A 20,395-nucleotide genomic window follows, 5' to 3' on the forward strand; every position below is an offset into this window, starting at 1 on the left:
CCTAGTGTGAAGAAGTTTATTTAACACTTGGTATCAGAGCGAAGGTTAAAGAGGGTTGGTTCGAGTAAGGGGGTATAGGGTTCATCCTTTGATCGGAGGCTTGTTCGGGTGAAAGAGACTAACCGGGGAGGTGCGGAATAAACGAACGGAAGAGATCCGTCAAAGCAGGTGGCTTTGGATTTGGTTCGTTTTGCAGGTGCAAGAATACGGTAGAGCGGGTTGCTTGTTTTCTTGATCGGAGGAATAGATCTCTTTGAACAAGTTTGATCGGAATAGGGTTGAAGCTATAAAAAGGAAGAATGGCGATGAAAGAAGGTTCGATGACATATCAAGTTCCGGTTTGACTCAAACGAATTATCCAGTGTGGGCGGTCAAAGTCAAGTTGATTATGGATGCACATGGCATATGGGAGACGATCGAACCAAAGGCGTTAGGTGAAGCATCGGATCAAAAGAAGTCAAAACAAGCTCTTGCCTTTTTGTTTCAAGCGATACCCAAAGATATCATGATGCAAATGACGAGTTACACCGAACCAAAGAAAGTGTGGGATGGGCTAAAAGCACGGTATTTGGGAGTGGATTGGGTGAAAACGACTCGGCTTGCAACCTTAAAAAGGGAGCTTGAAAGTTTACGCATGAAGGAGGATGAAACGGTTGATGATTTTGTGACAAAATTCTCCGGTTTAGCTTCAAAAGCAAGGAGTCTTGAATATGAGCTTGAAGAAGGTGATTTGGTAAAAAGGTTACTAGATTTGATGCCTAAGTCGTTTCTTCAAATCGTGGCTTCAATAGAGCAATGTTTCGAGTTGGATTCAATGTTATTCGATGAAGCGGTTGGTAGATTGAAGGTGTACGAGGAGCGTATAAGAGGAACCGAGAAAGTGGATGACACTCAAGGTTGGTTGTTGTTGGCTAGTGAGGAAAAATCACATGTTTGTAAGCATTGTGGCAATGGAAGTTCAAATCGGGAAGGCTTTGGACGTGGCCGGGGAAGAGGTCGGGGGTCCGAGAAAAGTCGAGATGGTGAACGTTTCCAACGGAATAAAAGTCACATTAAATGTTACAAATGTGGTGAGCTTGGTCACTATAGCAACGAGTGTCCTAAATGGGAAAAAGAAGAGGCAGGCCTAATCGAAGAGGAATCGGTGTTGTTTTGAACAAGTGGCTCGTATGACCAAACCGATTAAGGGGGTGATTGTTGGGATAATCGGTTTGAATCAAATAGGGATTTTTAGTTCAAATAGGAAAGTTTATTTTATTAAGTTTTTCCTAGTTTTTGTATTTGAGTAGGTCTCTTTTAGAATTAGTATAAGTACGTTCCTTTGTTTATTATTATTCCAGATTAAGTTTATTAAGCCAATAATATTTAGACTCCAACCAATCCTTTAATTCCCTTGTTTTCATATCTCGTTGTTAATTCTCTATTCTCGCTTCTTTCTTATTTTTGTTATTTACTTGTTGTTACCTTAGTGCATAAGGTACCTAGTGTGAAGAAGTTTATTTAACAGAAAGCATTGTGATTCTCATTTTGTCATGGAGGCTTATCCGAATAGAAGTATAAGCATTTAGACTTGGCTAACGTGGCTCATTTAGATTTGAGAATTGTAAATTTAATTATTTGCATCTGAGATATAAAACTTTTTATTTATCAATATGGATTGCCCATGTTTTGCAGAAACTGAAGGGAAAGCAACAGAAGACTTCCATTTTTGAACCCGTTTGTAAAGATAAGCTTAATCAGCTTCCAACTGATTTGAGTGGAACCAAATCGTTTTTTTCTTGAAACTGCAGCCATTGTTACACAGTTTCCATGTGATAAAAAAGTGAACTTTAAACGCAATAGGGGAGATATGAAATCTATCTTTTCATTTGACTGTAGTTGCAAGTTCCATTTTATTATTCATCTAACTTATCATTTTTGTACTTAAGTCCTGGTTAAATTAATTGGAGAACTGGATAACTTACTCAAGGAGTTTGTAACACACCATTAATCTAACAAGTTCATCTTATATTGTCTTCTTATATAATTCATATTCATAAGGACAATGGGACCATCACATTTGCCTAGTAGTCTATCTTTTATAAACCACTCCCTAGCATCAACAAATATTTTAAAGATAATCAGTCTTACATAATTATATAATTACTTAAAAATATAAATTTCATATATTGTCTTCTTATATAATTCATATTCAATATTTTTTTATAATATTAAAAATGAAAAAGTTTTCAAATATATTTAACCGTTGGTCTATATTTATTACTGGCATGAAGTGGCTCTTTCTAACAATATAATTTACTTAAAATATTCAATTTTTTTTATCATGTACTTAATGTAGTTTTAGTAAATTACAAAAAGGTTAAGTGTTATTGTTGTATAATGAAATTAAAAAGGGACTAATATGAAACTATAAATGATATTTATGTAAATTGGTCAATCCGACTCCATTTTTTTGAGAAAGAAAAAGTAATTGGCATCATGGAAAAAAGGACGGACGGGATAACTAGATAATAAACTATGTCTATGGACCCTACTATAGTGTATTTCTAAGTGAGTTCCAGCTGCACTAATTTAACACCATACTTGGTCTACGTACCTTTTTCCTCTTATAGCGTACCTTGGTGTACGCCCCGCGTACGCTGCCAGTTTGGGCTTCGAGTGTTGGGCCTCGGTGTTGGCTGGGTTTCAGGCTTAGGGTCATTGGGCCTTTATGGCCATCAGAATTCAGTTGTTAAGGACCAAGGATTTTGTATTGGGCTTGAGTAAGGCCCAATAAAAGGGTTCTAGGCCCAATATAGCAAATTGGGCCATTAGTGGGCCATAGATGGACTTAGAAGGAATTAAGGATTTGGGCCATGTGGTGTCCCACAACATAGTAGGGGTAAAATGGTCATTTTACCCATAGAGGGATCCCTTTTCTAATTTAGTATTTTATTTCCCATGATAGCTGGGAAGCAGCCGGAGCAGCAGTCAGGGATTTCTCATTCAGGAGTTCAGCAGTCAGCATCACGAGGTGAGTTTCCCTCTAATAGGAACGGGTCTAAGGCCACAATGTCGGCCCGTTTAATTGGTAGTAGTTTCCGGACCTCGGTCCGATGCAGTAGTTAGAATGTTTGATGCCTTCGTGACTCAGACAGTGTTTGTGTGTTATGTGTTCCGGGCTATGACCCGATGCAGTATGCAGTTTATGTGTTCATGCTTGTTGATATTTTCATGCTATGCTATGATATGCTCAGTTAGTTTCCGGACTTCGGTCCGATGCAGTTAATTCCGGACTCCGGTCCGATGCAGGGGACAAGGTCCCAGTCAGTCCCGGACAAGGTCCGATGCAGTTAGTTCCGGACTTCGGTCCGATGCAGAGGGCAAGGCCCAGGTTAGTTCCGGACTTCGGTCTGATGCAGTTTCCGGACTTCGGTCCGATGCAGTGGACAAGGCCCAGTATGTGTTATATGTTATTTTATGGTATGAGGTAGTTTGGGGGAGCTCACTAAGCTTTGTGCTTAGAGTTTCAGTTTTGGTTTCAGGTACTTCCGTAAGTCAAGGGAAGAGCTCGGGTTGATGGTATCGCACACACCACAGTTTCAGTTTGTCCTGGGAGTTGTTTTAGCTTTTCATAGATGTGATTTGACACAGTCTTGATACAGTTTTCTAGTGATACTTTGCTATGATTTTGAGATATTGACGTATGGGTTTATTTTATGATATTGGCATGATGTTTTTAGTAATTATTAAACAAAAATTATTGGGTCGTATTTTGGGATGTTTCAACAAGTGTATATATATTCAGGAAGATGAAACTAAAAGAGAGTAAATGACTCCTAACTCTTAGGAACTAGTAACAGACTATTTCATTTGTACATGTGTTAAATATTATGCTATTTTCCTCCGGCAAGCTAAACAGAGGGACGAACTTGAAGCTTGGAACGAAGAAAAACTACTCTATCCTTGCCAGAGGCTTTGTGAAAATATCCGCAACTTGATCAACTGATGAAACATAAACTATCTTCAATATGCCTTCTTCTACTTGCTCACAGATGAAATGATAATCCAATGCAATATGTTTTAAACGAGTGTTGATAACCGGATTTTTACTCATGAAAATAGCCCTAACAATGTCACATAATAGAAGTGGTGAGTGAGTGATTGGTGCTTGAAGATCCGCTATTAGCTGTTTGATTCATAATAATTCAACAGTAATATAAGCCAAAGACCTATACTCAGCTTCCTTGCTTGATCTAGCCACTACTTTTGCTTTCTGGACGTCCAACTAATTAGATTTGATCCATGAAAGATGGCAAAGCCATATTAAGAACGACTATCATCACGATCTGAATTCCAACCTGCATCAGAATAAGCATGAAAAGCTCGAATTATAGTGGGTTTGAAGTGAATACATTGATCAATAGTCCGTTTTAAGTATCGAAGTATATGTTTCATGTTTTCCAATGTCGAGTTGTCGGAGCATGCATAAACTGACAAACACTGTTAACCGTGTAAGCAATATTGGGACGTGTAATTGCTGCGTACCGAAGAGAACCAACGATCTATCTATACAGTTTTTATCTTCAAATGGGTCACCTTCTAATTGAAGATGATGATAAGGATCTACTAGAGTCAACATTGGGGCAGCCATCACCATGTTGCTTTTGTTTATGACATCTTGTATATAGGCCTATTGAGAAATTTGAAGACCATCTGCATGTCTATGTATTTGAAGACCAATAAAATAATGCAAAACACGAAGATCTTTAATTAAAAATATTGATTTAGGGCATTAATAAACATCTGAAGGTGAGATGCATTTGTGCATGTTAAAATCAACTCATCCACATATACAAGAACATAAACAGTTGAGGTAGGTGAAATATTCACAAACAGGGATGTATCCGATTTACACGCTCGAAAGCTATTTGTAACCAAGTATTGCTTTAGTTTTGTAAACCAAGCTCTAGGTGCTTGTTTAAGTCCGTAAAGAGCTTTGTGTAATCGACATACATGTGTGGGTTTATTTGGTTCTTTAAAATCTTTTGGTTTTTCATGTATACCTCCTCTGTTAGGTCGCCATTAGGAAAAGCCTTGTTGATGTCTAGTTGTCGAATGTGCCATCCTTAGGAAATAGCAATGGAGAGCACGAGGCGTATAGTTGTAGGCTTAATAACCGGACTAAACGTCTCAAAAACATCAATCTCAGCCTCTTGACTAAAGCCATGTGCTACTAATCTGGCTTTATGTCGTTCAATAATACCATCCGATTTTCTTTTAATCCTGTAAATCCACTTACAACCAATAACATTAGTATTAATGGGACATGAAACTAGAGACCATGTGTTATTTTTCATGAGAGCATCATACTCTGCCTTCATTGTAATTTTCCAACATGTGTGCTTATTAGCTTGGGAGAAAGTTTGTGGTTCAATGTGAGAGGATGTGGAAATACGGGAGAGTTTTGGGTTTAGTGAGTTGGTACGAGCACGAGTGATCATAGAGTGTTGATGAACGGGATGAGTTTTTTTGGAGAGGATTAGATTGAGGATGGTTAATCTATTTGAGTTATAATGGTAGGAGTGTTGTCGATATTTGGTGTGGTTGGATGTGACGGAGTAGATTGAGGGATGTATGGAAAAACTTCCTCATTGAAAACAACATATCAAGAGATGTAGATGCGAGAGGTTGGTTGATGAAAATAAAGATAACCTTTGTGCGAAGCACTGTATCCATGAAAAATGCAAGGTTTGGAGCGAAAATCAATTTTGTGAGCATTATATGGTCGGAGAAAAGGATAACAAAGGTATCCAAAAGTTTTTAGAAAACCATAATCAGGAGCTTTGTGGTAAAGTTTTTGATAGGGTTATTTGTAATGTAATAGTGGTGAGATGGTACGATTATTTAAGTAGGTTGCTATTTTAAAAGCATGTTCCCAGAAAATTTGAGGTAGTGAAGCTTGAGCTAGAAGAGTTAACCTCTTTTTCAACTATGATTCTATTTATATGTTCAACAACTCCATTTTGGGCTTGTATATATGGACAAGAAATTCGAGGACTGATGCCATTTCCTTGAAGAAAATAAGAGATATTTCGAAATTCCTCACCCCAATCTCTTTGTAAGCTTTTTATATCATAGTTGAATTGAGTTTTTATCATGGTTCGAAATTGTAAGAAAGTAAAAAAAGCTTGTGATTTATGGGACAAGAAATACATCCATATGAACTTTGTGCAATCATCAACAAACAAAATAAAATACCGGTTTCGATTTAAATAAAATTCTACGGATGGACCCCATACATCACAATAAAAAAGTTCAAAAGATGTAGAAGGTATAGCATGCGAAGAAGCAAGTTGAAAATGATGACTTTTTCCAAGTTGACATGAGTCACAAACACTTGTAAATTTATTCGATGAAACTGGAAGATTAAATGAAGCCACAAGTTTACGTAGAACAGGCTAATGAGGGTGTGCCAAACGTTTATGGCATCCATGTAAAGATGTACGAATACCGGTGAATGCCATTGAACGAGGTTTTGATGTGGTATGTGGCACCTGATAGAGACAATGTTTAACATCCCCTCAGAGTATGGTTTGTCCCTGCAAGGTCTTAACATTACAATGATTAGGCCAGAACTCTATATAAACATTATTATCTGTTGTTAACTTGTACACACTTAGAAGATTTTTAGTGAGTTCAGGAACAATAAGCACAATTGGTAATTTTAAATTCGGCATAGAAGAGGATCCACCATGAGAAATACACATGTTTTTACCTTTCCCACTTGCAGCTTATCATCCCCTTTGCATTCTTCTGCAATATTGAGCTTGTTCTGGTTAGGAGAGACGTGATCAGTGGCCCCGGTATCAAAATACCAGGCAGGGTCAATGACAGTAGAAGGGTTGTTGTTATTGTGTGCCATATGGGCTTGTCGAGTTTGTTGTCTGGGATTGGGTCGTCTAGATGAAAAGTCTGATTTTCTCTTTGCCGGCAATCGATAGCTTCATGTCCTTGTTTGTTGCACAGTTGACAAAGTGGTCGACGTTTTCTGGAGTCAGAATTGCGGGAGCCTGAATTAGAATTTTGACTGTGGTAGGAGTTGGATGAACGGTTGTTGGATCAATTTACTGTAAGAGCAGCAGGTGGTCATTGAATAGATGCTAATCTAGCATGTTCTTGTTCTAGGCGTGCCTCTTCCTGTAACAAAAAACCTACGAGATCATCAAAAGTCACGGCTTCAGTTTTCATCATAAAAGCAGTAGTGAAAGCGCCATATGACGAATCAAGACCAGTCAATATATGACCAATAAGTTCCTCATCAGAGATTGGAGTAAGATTGGTAGTAGCTAGAAATCTGCAATAGATCGCTTTTTCTCAATGTAGTCGATCATTCACATGGACCCTTTGGAAAGGGTTTGAAGTTGGGCTCGAAATTGTAGTCGAGAAGCCCTAGATTGGGCTTGAAAGTTCCGTTCGATGGCTTGCCAAGCCATTTGAGACGAAGTCGACAGAGTACCGAGAGCTAGGGCTCTATCATTCTTCTTCCAGGTAACATAGTCAGGATTGGGAGCTATGGTGGCCGGAGTAGGGGTCACAGCAGGAGCATCAGCAGTGGCCGGAGAAGCAGAAACAACTGGAACATTAATGGTTGTAGGCGGTGGATTAGGATGAAGAATAAACTATTCCAGGTCAAAAGTTTCAAGAGCTGAACAATTGTTGTGCGCCAGAGAACGTAGTTGTCTCTATCAAGTTTGATTGTGATAGATGGGATTTGGAAAATTAGGTTAGAGGTGCTTTTGGCAGCAAGATTGAGTAAACTGAGAACCTGCTGCCTTGGAGGAAATCACGAGAGCAGAGAAAATATTGTGAGAGATTTCAGAGTTGTGATGCCATAATGGGAAGTGTATTTTCGTATATATCATGAACAAGAGAGTACAAGTGTATATATATACAGGAAGATGAAACTGAAAGAGAGTAAATTACTCCTAACTCTTATATTTCAGTTGTACATGAGTTCAATATTGTGCTATTACAAGGTAAAATTGATTTCTGGGTTTTTCCGGTTATTTCCTTTTTTTGAATTTGAAGTCATAACTTAATTTAAAGTCACTGATTTCTCTACAATTCTGCACTTTGCTTTCCTCCCCTCGTTCACCCTCAATGTCATTAGTTTGTATTTTAATGTTCAAGATTATGTCAATGGAAAACGAGAAAAGGTAATATTCTTTTCTTCGATTGTCAATATCCTCTGTCTTGGTGTGGTTATGATGACGTTCTTTTGGATGTTGGAAGGATTAAAATCAAACAGAGTTTTTATCTCATACTTCTCTCTTCCTCTTTCTCCAATTACGTGTGTTCTTTAATATTTCTACGGAGATGATTCTGATGGTGTATATTTTTGACAGCTGTCCATTTTTCTTTTCAGGCAAAAGAGAACAAAAATTGGATGTTAATTTCTTAAGCGAAAGGTATTTTATCTGTGAAAACTTTGGTTAATTTTTTTCTACAACAGTTGAAAGCATTGTGATTCTTATTTTAGTCATGGAGGCTTATCCAAATAGAAGAATAAGAATTTAGACTTTGTTAACTTGGCTCATTTAGATTTGAGATGTGTAAATTTAATTATTTGCATCTGAGATATAAAACTTTTTATTTATCAATATGGATTGCCCATGTTTTGCAGAAACTGAAGGGAAAGCAACAGAAGACTTCCATTTTTGAACCCGTTTGTAAAGATAAGCTTAATCAGCTTCCAACTGATTTGAGTGGAACCAAATCGTTTTTTTCTTGAAACTGCAGCCATTGTTACACAGTTTCCATGTGATAAAAAAGTGAACTTTAAACGCAATAGGGGAGATATGAAATCTATCTTTTCATTTGACTGTAGTTGCAAGTTCCATTTTATTATTCATCTAACTTATCATTTTTGTACTTAAGTCCTGGTTAAATTAATTGGAGAACTGGATAACTTACTCAAGGAGTTTGTAACACACCATTAATCTAACAAGTTCATCTTATATTGTCTTCTTATATAATTCATATTCATAAGGACAATGGGACCATCACATTTGCCTAGTAGTCTATCTTTTATAAACCACTCCCTAGCATCAACAAATATTTTAAAGATAATCAGTCTTACATAATTATATAATTACTTAAAAATATAAATTTCATATATTGTCTTCTTATATAATTCATATTCAATATTTTTTTATAATATTAAAAATGAAAAAGTTTTCAAATATATTTAACCGTTGGTCTATATTTATTACTGGCATGAAGTGGCTCTTTCTAACAATATAATTTACTTAAAATATTCAATTTTTTTTATCATGTACTTAATCTATCCTAATAAATAAGAATGATTTTGCCACATGTCATTCTCTCATTCAATTGGTCATATGTCATTTTGTCATAATTTTGAGATATATTTATTTTCCACTTGTCATTTACTTCATTTTTTATTTCCAATATATCATTAAAATAACTTCCATAAATTAAACCTATCATAATGATTATTAATTTCAATTTCAAATAAATTTATAATTTAAACCTTTATGTTTAGCATTTTGTTATAATTTACCTGTTTAGTACACAAATTTGATAACTAAACACATAATTTTAATTTATTTATTTTTTGCATGTTTTTTTCTCATAATTTTCAGTTATCTCAAAATTCAAATTCAAATAAATTTTCCATTTAATCATTTATATTAACATTTTGTTTTAATTAACCCGTATAATATACGGGTCTCACACCTAGTGTAATTATAGTAAATTACAAAAAGGTTAAGTGTTATTGTTGTTTAATGAAATTAAAAAGGGACTAATATGAAACTATAGATGATATTTATGTAAATTGGTCAATCCGATTCCAGTTTTTTGAAAAAGAAAAAGTAATTGGCATGGCAAAAAGGACGGACGGGATAACTAGATAATAAAGTATGTCTATGGACCCTACTATAACTATAGTGTATGCTTTCTAAGTGAGTTCCAGCTACTCGGTCTACGTACCTTTTTCTTCTTATCTGCAAAATTGTGATCGCTTCAAATCAAAGCCCTCAAACAGAAGAACCGAATCTTTCCTTTCTCCAAATTCCAATGGCTGAAATAGTTGTTAGCGCCGTCATCACAGTGCTGTGTGAGAAGCTGATCTCCGGTGACTTGATGAAGCTGGCTCGAACGGAAGGGATTGATTCTCAGCTGAAGAAATGGAAGAAAAACCTGCCCCTGATCCAAGCCGTGCTTGCTGATGCAACCCAGAAGCAAATAAAAGAAACAGATGTTCAACTGTGGGTGAACGATCTCCAGGAATTGGCTTACGACATAGATGATGTACTCGATGATTTGGCCACCGAAGCTCTGCGACGCAAGTTGAATCAAGAAGCTCAAGCCAGCTCCAGTAGTAGTAAGGTATTGAAGCTCGTCCCAAATTGCTGTACTAATTTCACTCCTCGCAACATTATGTATGGTCAGCAGATGAGTTCTAAGCTAGAAGAGATCACCATCAAATTGCATGATCTTGTTGACCAGAAAAATGACCTGGGTTTGAATGTGACTGATGAAAGGTCAACTCTAGAGAGAAGGCTTGAGGAAAATTCACTGGTTGATGAGTCCAAAATCATGGGTCGGGAAGGGGATAAAGTGACATTACTGGGTAAGTTGTTAGGTTGTGATGAAAATGTGAGCGTAGTGTCGATAGTTGGAATGGGTGGGATAGGAAAAACCACTCTTGCCAAAGTTTTGTACAACGAGGAGAAAGTGAAGGATCACTTTGAGCTTAGAGCTTGGGTTTGTGTTTCTGAAGAGTTGGATGTATTTAACATTAGCAAGGCTATTTTTCAAGCAGTAACTGGGAAAAACAAAGATTTTGCTAATCTAGATCTGCTTCATGTGGCCCTCAAAGAAGAACTTTCAAAGAAGAGGTTCCTACTTGTTCTGGACGATGTCTGGAACGAAGACCACAAAAAGTGGGAACTCCTCCAAAACCCTCTTCTTGTAGGGGCACCTGGAAGTAGAATTATTGTCACAACCAGGAGTACCAGCGTTGCATCGGTGATGGACTCACAAGAAACTTACCCTCTGGACGTTTTGTCAAATGAAGATGCTTTATCATTATTTGCTCAACACGCGTTAGGTGAAAAAAGCTTTGATAAACATCCAACATTTAAGTTGCTTGGTGAAGGTATGGTTCAGAAATGTGGTAGATTGCCTTTGGCTTTGAAAGCACTTGGGAGGATTTTGAAGGGAAATAGGAATGTTAATGAATGGGAAGAGTTGTTGAAGAGTGAGATATGGGATATAGAGGATGGAAGTGATATTCTTCCGGCTCTAAGATTAAGCTACTATCACCTCCCTCCACATCTGAAGCAGTTGTTTGCATACTGCTCTTTAATTCCCAAAGACTATGTGTTTGACAAGAATAAGTTGCTCCTATTGTGGATGGCAGAAGGATTTTTGTCCCAGTCAAAAGGAAACAGGTCAATGGAGCTTTTAGGTCATGAGTATTTTGAAGAGCTAAAGTCAAGGTCCTTTTTTCAACATTCAACGGACGACGAATTAGGATACACAATGCACGACCTAATAAATGACTTGGCCACAAATGTTGCAGAAGAGTTTTCCTTTAGGATGGACGGTGACGTGGATGTATCGGACACGAATGAAACTTTTGAGAAGGTTCGTCATTTTTCATTTGTGGTTCAAGGATCTGGATCATATAGGAAGCTTAATAAATTACAAAGAGCTAAATGCTTGCGAACTTTCTTAATCATGCGGGTTGGTTTCGAAAACAATGGGTTTTTGGAAAAGGTTCTTGAATTACTTCCTGAACTACAGTTCCTGAGAGTGCTAAGTGTCGAGGGTTTGCACCTAGGCAATTATACATACGGAGCTTACGGGTTAGTCATGAAGGTACCAGAATCCATTGGTAGTCTCAAGCATCTACGGTAACTTAATTTTTCTTTTACTGAAATCACATGTTTACCGGAAGAAGTGAGTGACCTTTATAATCTACAGAGCTTGTTGGTTCATGATTGTTATGAGTTATCTAGCTTACCAAAAAGTTTTGTGAGGTTAATAAACCTACGACATCTTGATATAAGTAATACTCCAAAATTGAACAAGATGCCCTTGGGGATCGGTGGGTTGATGAGCCTACAAACTCTACCCATGGTCTTTATTGAAGAAGGTAACGGGTTCAAAATATCCAACCTTAAGGATCTATCGGATCTTCAAGGTCAACTTTCCATAATGGGGCTGGAAAAAGTGATAAACCCAATGCAAGCAAAAGATGCCAACTTACATCAAAAGAAGGGTCTTGATGTTTTGGAGATGGGCCGGGGGAATGAGTTTGATAGTTCAGGTAACGATTTGATTGAATATGAAGTATTCAAAGAACTAAGGCCTCATCGTAATTTAAAAAAACTTAACATTCTGAATAACAAAGGAACGAGATTTCCTACTTGGGTCGGGGATCCCTCGTTTGATCAGTTAACAGAGATTACGTTATATGGTTGTAGAAGTACACATCTACCAACACTTGGAATTCTATGGTCTCTTAAGGAATTGGCTGTTGAAAGTATGAATGAGGTGAAGACTGTGGGTTTTGAGTTTCTTGCACCCGCTGCTTCTTTTCTTGGCATTGCATTTCCATCGCTTGAAGTTCTGAAATTTAAAGATATGCAAGTTTGGCAGAGATGGTCGATTAATAGTGGCGACAGACATGGAACTCCTAGATTATTTCCTCGTCTCCATGAGATCTCTATAAAAAATTGTCCAGAACTAGCTGAAGTGTCCATTGGATTGATACCTTCACTTCGGGTTTTATATATAGAAGAATGTTCCGAAGCAGTGTTAAGAAGCATGGTTGGTTTGTCCTCATCACTTGTTGCATTAAATATGTTAAAAGTCGAAGGACTTACTCAACTATATGGAGAAGATTTAATGCATCTTGGGGCACTTGAACATCTATATATCAACATCTGTGATGAACTGAGATACTTGTGGGAACAAGAATCAGAGGCATGCAAGAGTCTTGTGAGTTTACAGATGTTGGAAGTATGGGCTTGTAAAAACTTGGTTTTATCAGCTGAGAAAGAGGATAATTTTGGGATGAGCATGGACTCTCTTAAACGTGTGGAGCTTTGTTATTGTGAGACACTGGAGAGTTACAATTGTCCAAATAGTGTTAAGAGTTTGGAGATAAGACATTGTGATTTAATGACATCCTTGACCTTCTTAACAGTGCAGGAGCACCCATCCACTCTCACTGAATTGATAGTCAGTGATTTCGGGTTTCTCCCTGTGTCTTGCCTAAGATCTCTTGAAATTAATGACTGCAAGAATCTAAAGTCATTTCCTTATGAGCATTTTCAAAGTCTCACATCTTTGGAAGAAATGCGGATATATAAATGTTCAAGTATGGACTACTCCTTTCCTTGTTGAACTAAAGTTATATGGTAATGGTTCAGGAGTGGTTTCCTTTGCAGTGGCAGAGGATGGAAGGAATACTACTACTACTCCATCATCATCATCATCATCTTTTCTTCTTCCACCATCTCTTGTTTCTCTAAGGCTCTTTGGTTTTACAGACGTGGAATCATTTTCAGAAGTCTTACCACACCTCCCCTGCCTTAAAAGACTTCATATCATATCATGCCCGAAGATTACAGATCTTAAAACAACTTCCGATCCATCAAATTTGGCAATAGAAGTGTGGTAGTATAAAAGGTATGTCATCTCCTTGCTGTTCAATATCCTTCTCCTATTATAATTAGTATTTGTTTGAAAATGTGAAAGAGGGTTCTACGTCTTGTATCTCTCTTTGAATTTTAAAGGTATTGTGTTTCTCCTAACATACACATCACCAATTATTTTCGTTTTTTTTGGATCAATCCAATATTCCATTTAAAGTGACAGTCAAATCTCTGCATTCTTTTTTTCATTATTTATCCCAAAGTATTAGGAACATTAATTTTGAGACTTGTTTGTTGATAAGATTATTTTAATTTTTATAACTAATAATCAAACTGGTATTGACAGAAGAAAAGCTATAAATGTCAACCCGGATGAAGAACTTCCAATTGCATTATGCTTTTATCTTCAGTTTGTTGCAACATCTTTGTGTCTGTGTTTTCTTTTTTGTTGTCATTTTGTTTGTTTTCATTGATTTTTGGTTCCAATAACCTTGTCCATTGTTGAAATAATTACTAAAAAAATTAATGGAATTTTGGCTTCAATCCAGAAACTTTGACCTTCCAGGTCAAACCCATTGTCCTTAAAATATTGATTTGATACATTTTGTACAAGTTTGGCATCATCTTAATCCCTTTTTAGTATCTGTTATATAACTTCAGAGTTTTTTTACAAATTTGTATCGATTTCGAGGTTAAAATTGTTCGATTAATCGGTTTCTTTATTCTAGGAGTTGGTTTTGTTTAGTTTAAACAAGGGGCATTTTAGGAAATTTACCGTATTTAAGTTTTTATCTCCTACATAGTTTTAGAACTTACGTAGGGTACTTTTTTTGTCTAGTATATATAGGAACATATAAAGTGAAGTTTTTCAAGCAGTAAAAATATTGTTTAGCAAGTAATATCAAAGTTGTTTTCTTTTTTATTACTCCCCTGTTATTCCTTTGTTCTTTTTTCTTGTTGCTCGTTACTTTTCGGTGGGCATCAATATATTATTACAAGGTGTATACCTTACAAAAATTAGTCCATTTGACATTAAAACTTTATTCTGTTTAGGTAAAAATTAACATGGTCAAACTTTATATAGCATGATTATGTGTCTTTATGTGGTCCTTTTCTTATTGTCTTGAGATCATATTTCAAGAATATATAATCGGTGATCAATATCATAAGGATGATGTAAGTCCACATATTCTGGACTTCAAATATTTTTCCAACTTCTTTATTCTCATTAGTGATTAATGGAGGAGGTTGTTTATGAAATCATGTTTAACAAATCCAGTTTTATGGCATGTTGACATATTCCTGTAAATGAGTTTTATTCTGTCACTCAATTTCTATAGGCAAAACATGGAGATATGCATCAGGTGATTACTTGCAGCATTCAATATCATAGTCCACGTGATGGAGGCTGTTGAAGGTCATTTGATTGTAGAGACTACCAAGGATACAAGTAAATACCAAATACATTTTCAAAATCTGGGATATATGATGGATGTGAGCATCTATTGGTTAATTGATTGTACTTGGAAGCACTAAATATCAACATACAATTTCGTTTGGTATTTTTTATTGAGATTTCATTTGTAAATGGCTTATTTTGAAATGCATTTTACACTTTATATATAAATAATTTTGCAATGATTTGTCATCACCAGCGGGTGGAATAAACCGTTGCTAAATGTAGTATTTCACTTTTGAGCATTTAAGAGTGAGGAGTTTCCACATTTATACTTGTGAGTTGGGTATTTGCTTTGGAAAGATGTTTCTATTTCCAAGTATTAATTTGAGGGGTGTTCCATCTGGTTGTTGAGGAAAAGTTTGATTTCTTTAATCTCACCACTTAAACTGTTAAACATCAAGATATTGGGGGTTCAAATTCTGATGCTATATGCTTTTCATGATCAAGATGTTTTGGGATTGTGGGGTTAAGATTTCAAGGCTTTTGGTGTTTGTGAAGAGAAGGAAAATTGATAGATCCTTGTTGAATCTATCATATACCTCAGGCATTCTAACAGATTCAAGGCAACAAAACACTCAACAATACTAGAAAATTAGGATAGGAATGGACTCTCCTAAAGAGAACAAAGTTCTTTACAAATTAATTCTTCGCTGCTGAACAAAAACCTCAGGAAGCAAATAAATAGAAAACAAGACTCAGGGGAGTGGTCCCAAAACAGACCTGGGACAATCAGTGCTCCCACAAACAAACCAACCAATAACAACCATAACTCCAAAAAAGGCCAAACTACCGCTAAATCCTAAAAGATGACAAAAACTCTAATAAATCAAATCAACTAAAAGCACTTTAGGATTAGTTTGGGGCTTAACAAAAATCCATGAAAAAGACAAACATTACAAGAGATCCGATCCGAATCGTTGAAGAAGATGAAGACCTTTGAACCCAGATCCAGATAATAAACTTCTAATCCCCAATTTTGAAAAACATTGAATCCCAAAATCAACCCGGATGATGAACTTCCAATTGCATTATGCTTTTTCATGTGAACAGAAGGGAATTGGGGATTCAAATTTTGATGTCATATGCTTTTGTGATCAAAATGTGTTTTCAATCAGCTTCATCTATGTTTAAAGAACTCAAAGACCGTGGTAAATCCAAGCTCATTACCATGGCATAACAAGCTAAAGAAGTGAATAACTTAAAGTCCGATATTTTTTACCTGCTTTAGTTCTTTCGTTGATTAAAATTGATTGAATTAGTATACAGATGGTGGACACGTCGAAGTTGTTGATTTGGAAATATAGTTGAAACTTGGATTGTTTTATTCAAAAGAAATTCTATGATTTATCCGCAAACTGTACAAACTATGGTACTATATGCTTATATTCACCGATGAATCTGAACAGAAAATCATTACATCTCGCCCTGTCATTTTTGACGAACATTCTTTTCCCTTTCAGCGTTCCTCTCTTTTACATCCTAGCCACTCTATATTCACCGATGAATCACATCACCCTCTAACGTGGCTTAGTTCTCCCACCGGTACTATTCCAACATCGCCCACCCACCCAACAACACCACCAGCCCCTTCAAGACTTCTCAAACCTCCCATACAATTCACCTATAGCCGGCGCCCCAAACAACCTGGACATTCAGACACCACATAAACCACCAACACCACCGAACCCATCCCAAAAACCACCAACACCATAGAAACCACCAACACCACCAAATCCATCATCACCTCCAATATTCCTACCTGTACTATAAAAACCCGTAGCATGTCCGGCATCTCTAAACCTAAATGTACCCATAACCTCCATGCCTCCACTCTTATCTCTCCCATCCCCAAAAACCCAACCGAAGCCTTGAACAATTTGGATTGGAAAAACGCCATGCTTGATGAATTCCGGGCACTTATCGACAATAAGACATGGGAACTTGTACCAAGACATCCTCACATTAACAGTGTCCGAAGTATGTGGATTTTTCGCCACAAAATGAAATCTGATGGTACATTGGAAAGATATAAGGTACGGTTAGTTTGTGACGGGAGGTCTCAACATGTAGGCGTGGATTGTGGAGAAACATTTAGTTTGGTGGTCAAGCTAGCAACCATCAGAACCGTGCTTACCATTGCTCTCTCTCAATCTTAGCCAATTAACCAATTAGATGTCAAAAACGCATTTCTTCACGGGCATTTGGATGAAACAGTTTATATGCATCAACCAATGGGATTTCGCGACACACAATTTCCCAACCATGTATGTCTCTTAAAGAAGTCCCTATATGGCCTAAAACAAGCCCCGAGAGCGTGGTATCAAAGGTTCGTTGAATACGCCTTCCAAATTGGGTTCCAACATAGTCGCTCCGATCATTCACTATTCATCTACCGACATGGAGGAGATACCGCCTATCTATTGTTGTACGTGGATGATATTCTTCGTGTGACATCCTCTGATTCTCTACGAAATAAATTAATGGGTCTCCTTGCCAAGGAGTTTGCAATGAAAGACCTTGGGCCCTTAAGTTTTTTTCTGGGTATTGCAGTCACACGCCAATCTGCAGGTTCGATGTTCCTTGCACAGCAAAAATATGCTGCGGAAATTCTAAAAAGAGCAGGCTTCGAAAATTGCAAACCACTTCCAACAATGGTCAACTCATCAGGAAAAATTAGCGCCAAAACCGGCGAACTTTTGGAGAACCCGATAGAATTTCGGCAGCTTGCAACGGCCCTTCAATATCTCACTTTTACACGCCCGAACATTAGCTATGCAGTTCAACAAATTTGCATGCACATGCATGCCCCTCGAGTTCCCTATTTCACAGCTCTAAAAAGAATACTTCGATACATTTGTGGCACAATAGATCATGGCGTAACTCTTATCGGCTCCAACACTACATCGCTTCTATCCTACACCGATGCTGATTGGGCGGGCTGTCCCGACACCCGGCGTTCGACATCTGGATACTGCATCTTTATGGGAAACAATCTCCTTTCTTGGTCCTCCAAACGACAGACCACGATTTCTAGATCGAGCGCCAAAGCCGAATACCGAGGGGTTTCAAACGTTGTCTCAGAATCTTGTTGGCTACGAGATCTTTTATGTGTGTTACATCATCCCTCTCGCAAAGCAACCATTGTCTACTGTGATAACGTGAGTGCTGTTTATTTGTCAACCAATCCGGTTCAACATCAACGCACTAAACACATAGAAATCGACATCCATTTCGTTCGGGAAAAAGTAGCTAGGGGTGAAGTTCGAGTCTTTCATGTGCCATCATGGTTTCAAATTTCCGACATCTTCACAAAGGGACTCCCACGTGTTCTGTTCGATGACTTTAAATCTAGTCTCAACATCCGGCCACCTACCGTTTCGATTGTGGGGGTGTATTAGCCATATATTTTATATTAGCCGTATATTTTGTTTAATGCTGAAATTATTTTGTAAATATTTTCCTCACTTAGATTAGGTCAACTATTCTTGTATTATAAATACCATTAAGATTGGGGAATAAGACACGGAAGATTTTATCAACTTTCACAACCAAATCTTAGCAATATCGTCTCTCACAAAGTATAGTGTCCTAATAAGGAAAAAATGAAACTACAATGTTGTAATAAAAAGATATTCAAGTAGGATGGTATGAGATACAAAAACAAGAAAGTAGATTTGTATTTCTTGCATTATACCTAAGAAAAACTTTGGTGTCACGTCATGGGGGAGGAAATTGGAAATTTGCTGACAGTAACAGAGGTCTAGCGACATACAAAATACTAAAAATATATTTGTTAAATTAACTAAAATCTCCCTGATTACTAGATTCTCCTATATTGTTGTTAATGACTTTTTACCATACAATAATTATAAAAGGAACATGTCAAGTAATATTAAAATAAATATATTAAGAAACAGAATACACCTCAAGAATGATGCAGACAGATCATATGTGAAACTGATAGTATTAGCAAATGCTGGTTAAAAGCGGGTCATGTAAAGGTTTATAAAGCCCATTTCCCTTGCAAGTAACCAGGTCCTATTTCTCTCAAAGACCATATAAATTGTTTAATAATTACAAAACTTATGTATAACAACTTATTATTTTATTATATAGAGAATACATAAATCTTGTTAGGAAACATCAACATTAGAAGAAAAGGCCTCCAAAGCATGTAAGAACAAATGTGATTTCATGAATTAGCACCTTATTCACATTTTCCTAAAGTAACTAAGATTGGGAATTTATAAAAAAAACATTTATTTACTTTATATTCATCATACTTTTAATGAAGATTTAAAGTCCTTGTCTTACCCGTTCGGCTAACGACCCTCCACCGGTCAAGGAAGTGGTGGGTGGGAGTGGACACCCATTAAGCCGTCATTTTATAGGAAGCAACCTTATACCCCCCTTATAGACCGTCTTCGTGAATGAGGCCGACTAACGGTAAAATGATTTTTTCTTATACATGTATAATTATTATTAAACTTATAATATTATAAAGTATAAGGGTTGAATTTTAACTTTTAAAATTCTAGGGGTTGGAACTAAAGTTTTTAGAGTGACTTTACATGTTCCGAAACTTCAAGGCAAGTTTTGTAACTTTACAAAACTTTTCATTTTATAACTTATGAGTTAATGGTTTAATAAAATGAGTGACTTTTCATTTTATGTAACCTATGTGTTCCTTTAATGGTCTTTAAAAGTGTGACTTTTGGTAATCCATAACTTGAGGACAAATTATGGATTCCATTAAAACACATAATTGATCAAGAATTAATCATTAACAATTTAGCAAGTAATTCCTATGATCTAACAATAACTCATAAGAACAAGAATATCATATCAAAATCTCAAGAATCATATGAACACATATAAAACATGGAATTTTGATATTAGCCATTGTAAATGGCTTAGCATAACCATTACACCATCTAAAACAAGTTTTAAAACACCAAAACAGTTTAGGGTAATGTTTCTAGTCCATTTCCAGCAGCAAAACTCTAAAATCTACATTTTGGGGTTCCTACTCATCGAGTGCACGAAGCTACTTGACGAGTAGGATGAGTTTACTCATGGACTCGTTCATTCCCCCCATGGACTCGGCGAGTTCATGCTGGAGAGTGCAGAAAAATTGAGTTTTTTCACAACTTTGCATCAAGTATCAAACAAACAAGCCTAGGCTCTGATATCACTCAAAGGTTTTTAGCAGTCTAACACTCCTATGGTGTACATGCAACCCTAGAAACCTTTGATCTAT

The 20,395-nt window shown here is 36.7% G+C and overlaps 1 protein-coding gene and 1 pseudogene across 2 annotated transcripts; both read left to right on the plus strand.

The window, feature by feature from the left end:
• Window positions 1-388: 388 nt before the first annotated feature.
• LOC145062563 (uncharacterized) lies at window positions 389-1,156 on the plus strand. Its single transcript, XM_079010152.1, has one exon. The coding sequence runs from the start codon at window positions 389-391 to the stop codon at window positions 1,154-1,156; it is 768 nt and encodes a 255-aa protein (XP_078866278.1).
• A 6,398-nt stretch (window positions 1,157-7,554) lies between these two features.
• LOC145062574 (putative disease resistance RPP13-like protein 1) lies at window positions 7,555-15,264 on the plus strand (annotated as a pseudogene). The gene is made up of 6 exons (XR_013687617.1): window positions 7,555-7,639; window positions 8,089-8,198; window positions 8,666-8,747; window positions 9,974-13,399; window positions 13,572-13,710; window positions 15,017-15,264. The product of XR_013687617.1 is annotated as a putative disease resistance RPP13-like protein 1 (transcript).
• The last annotated feature ends 5,131 nt before the right edge of the window (window positions 15,265-20,395 follow it).

The sequence above is a fragment of the Lactuca serriola genome, chromosome 1 (assembly GCF_051521515.1).
Source record: "Lactuca serriola cultivar US96UC23 chromosome 1, Lser_US96UC23_V15, whole genome shotgun sequence".
Lineage (NCBI taxonomy): Eukaryota > Viridiplantae > Streptophyta > Magnoliopsida > Asterales > Asteraceae > Lactuca > Lactuca serriola.

What these genes read in the sequence shown, in the direction of transcription:
- LOC145062563 (XM_079010152.1), top strand. Translation starts at nt 389, where the DNA reads ATGGATGCACATGGCATATGGGAGACGATCGAACCAAAGGCGTTAGGT.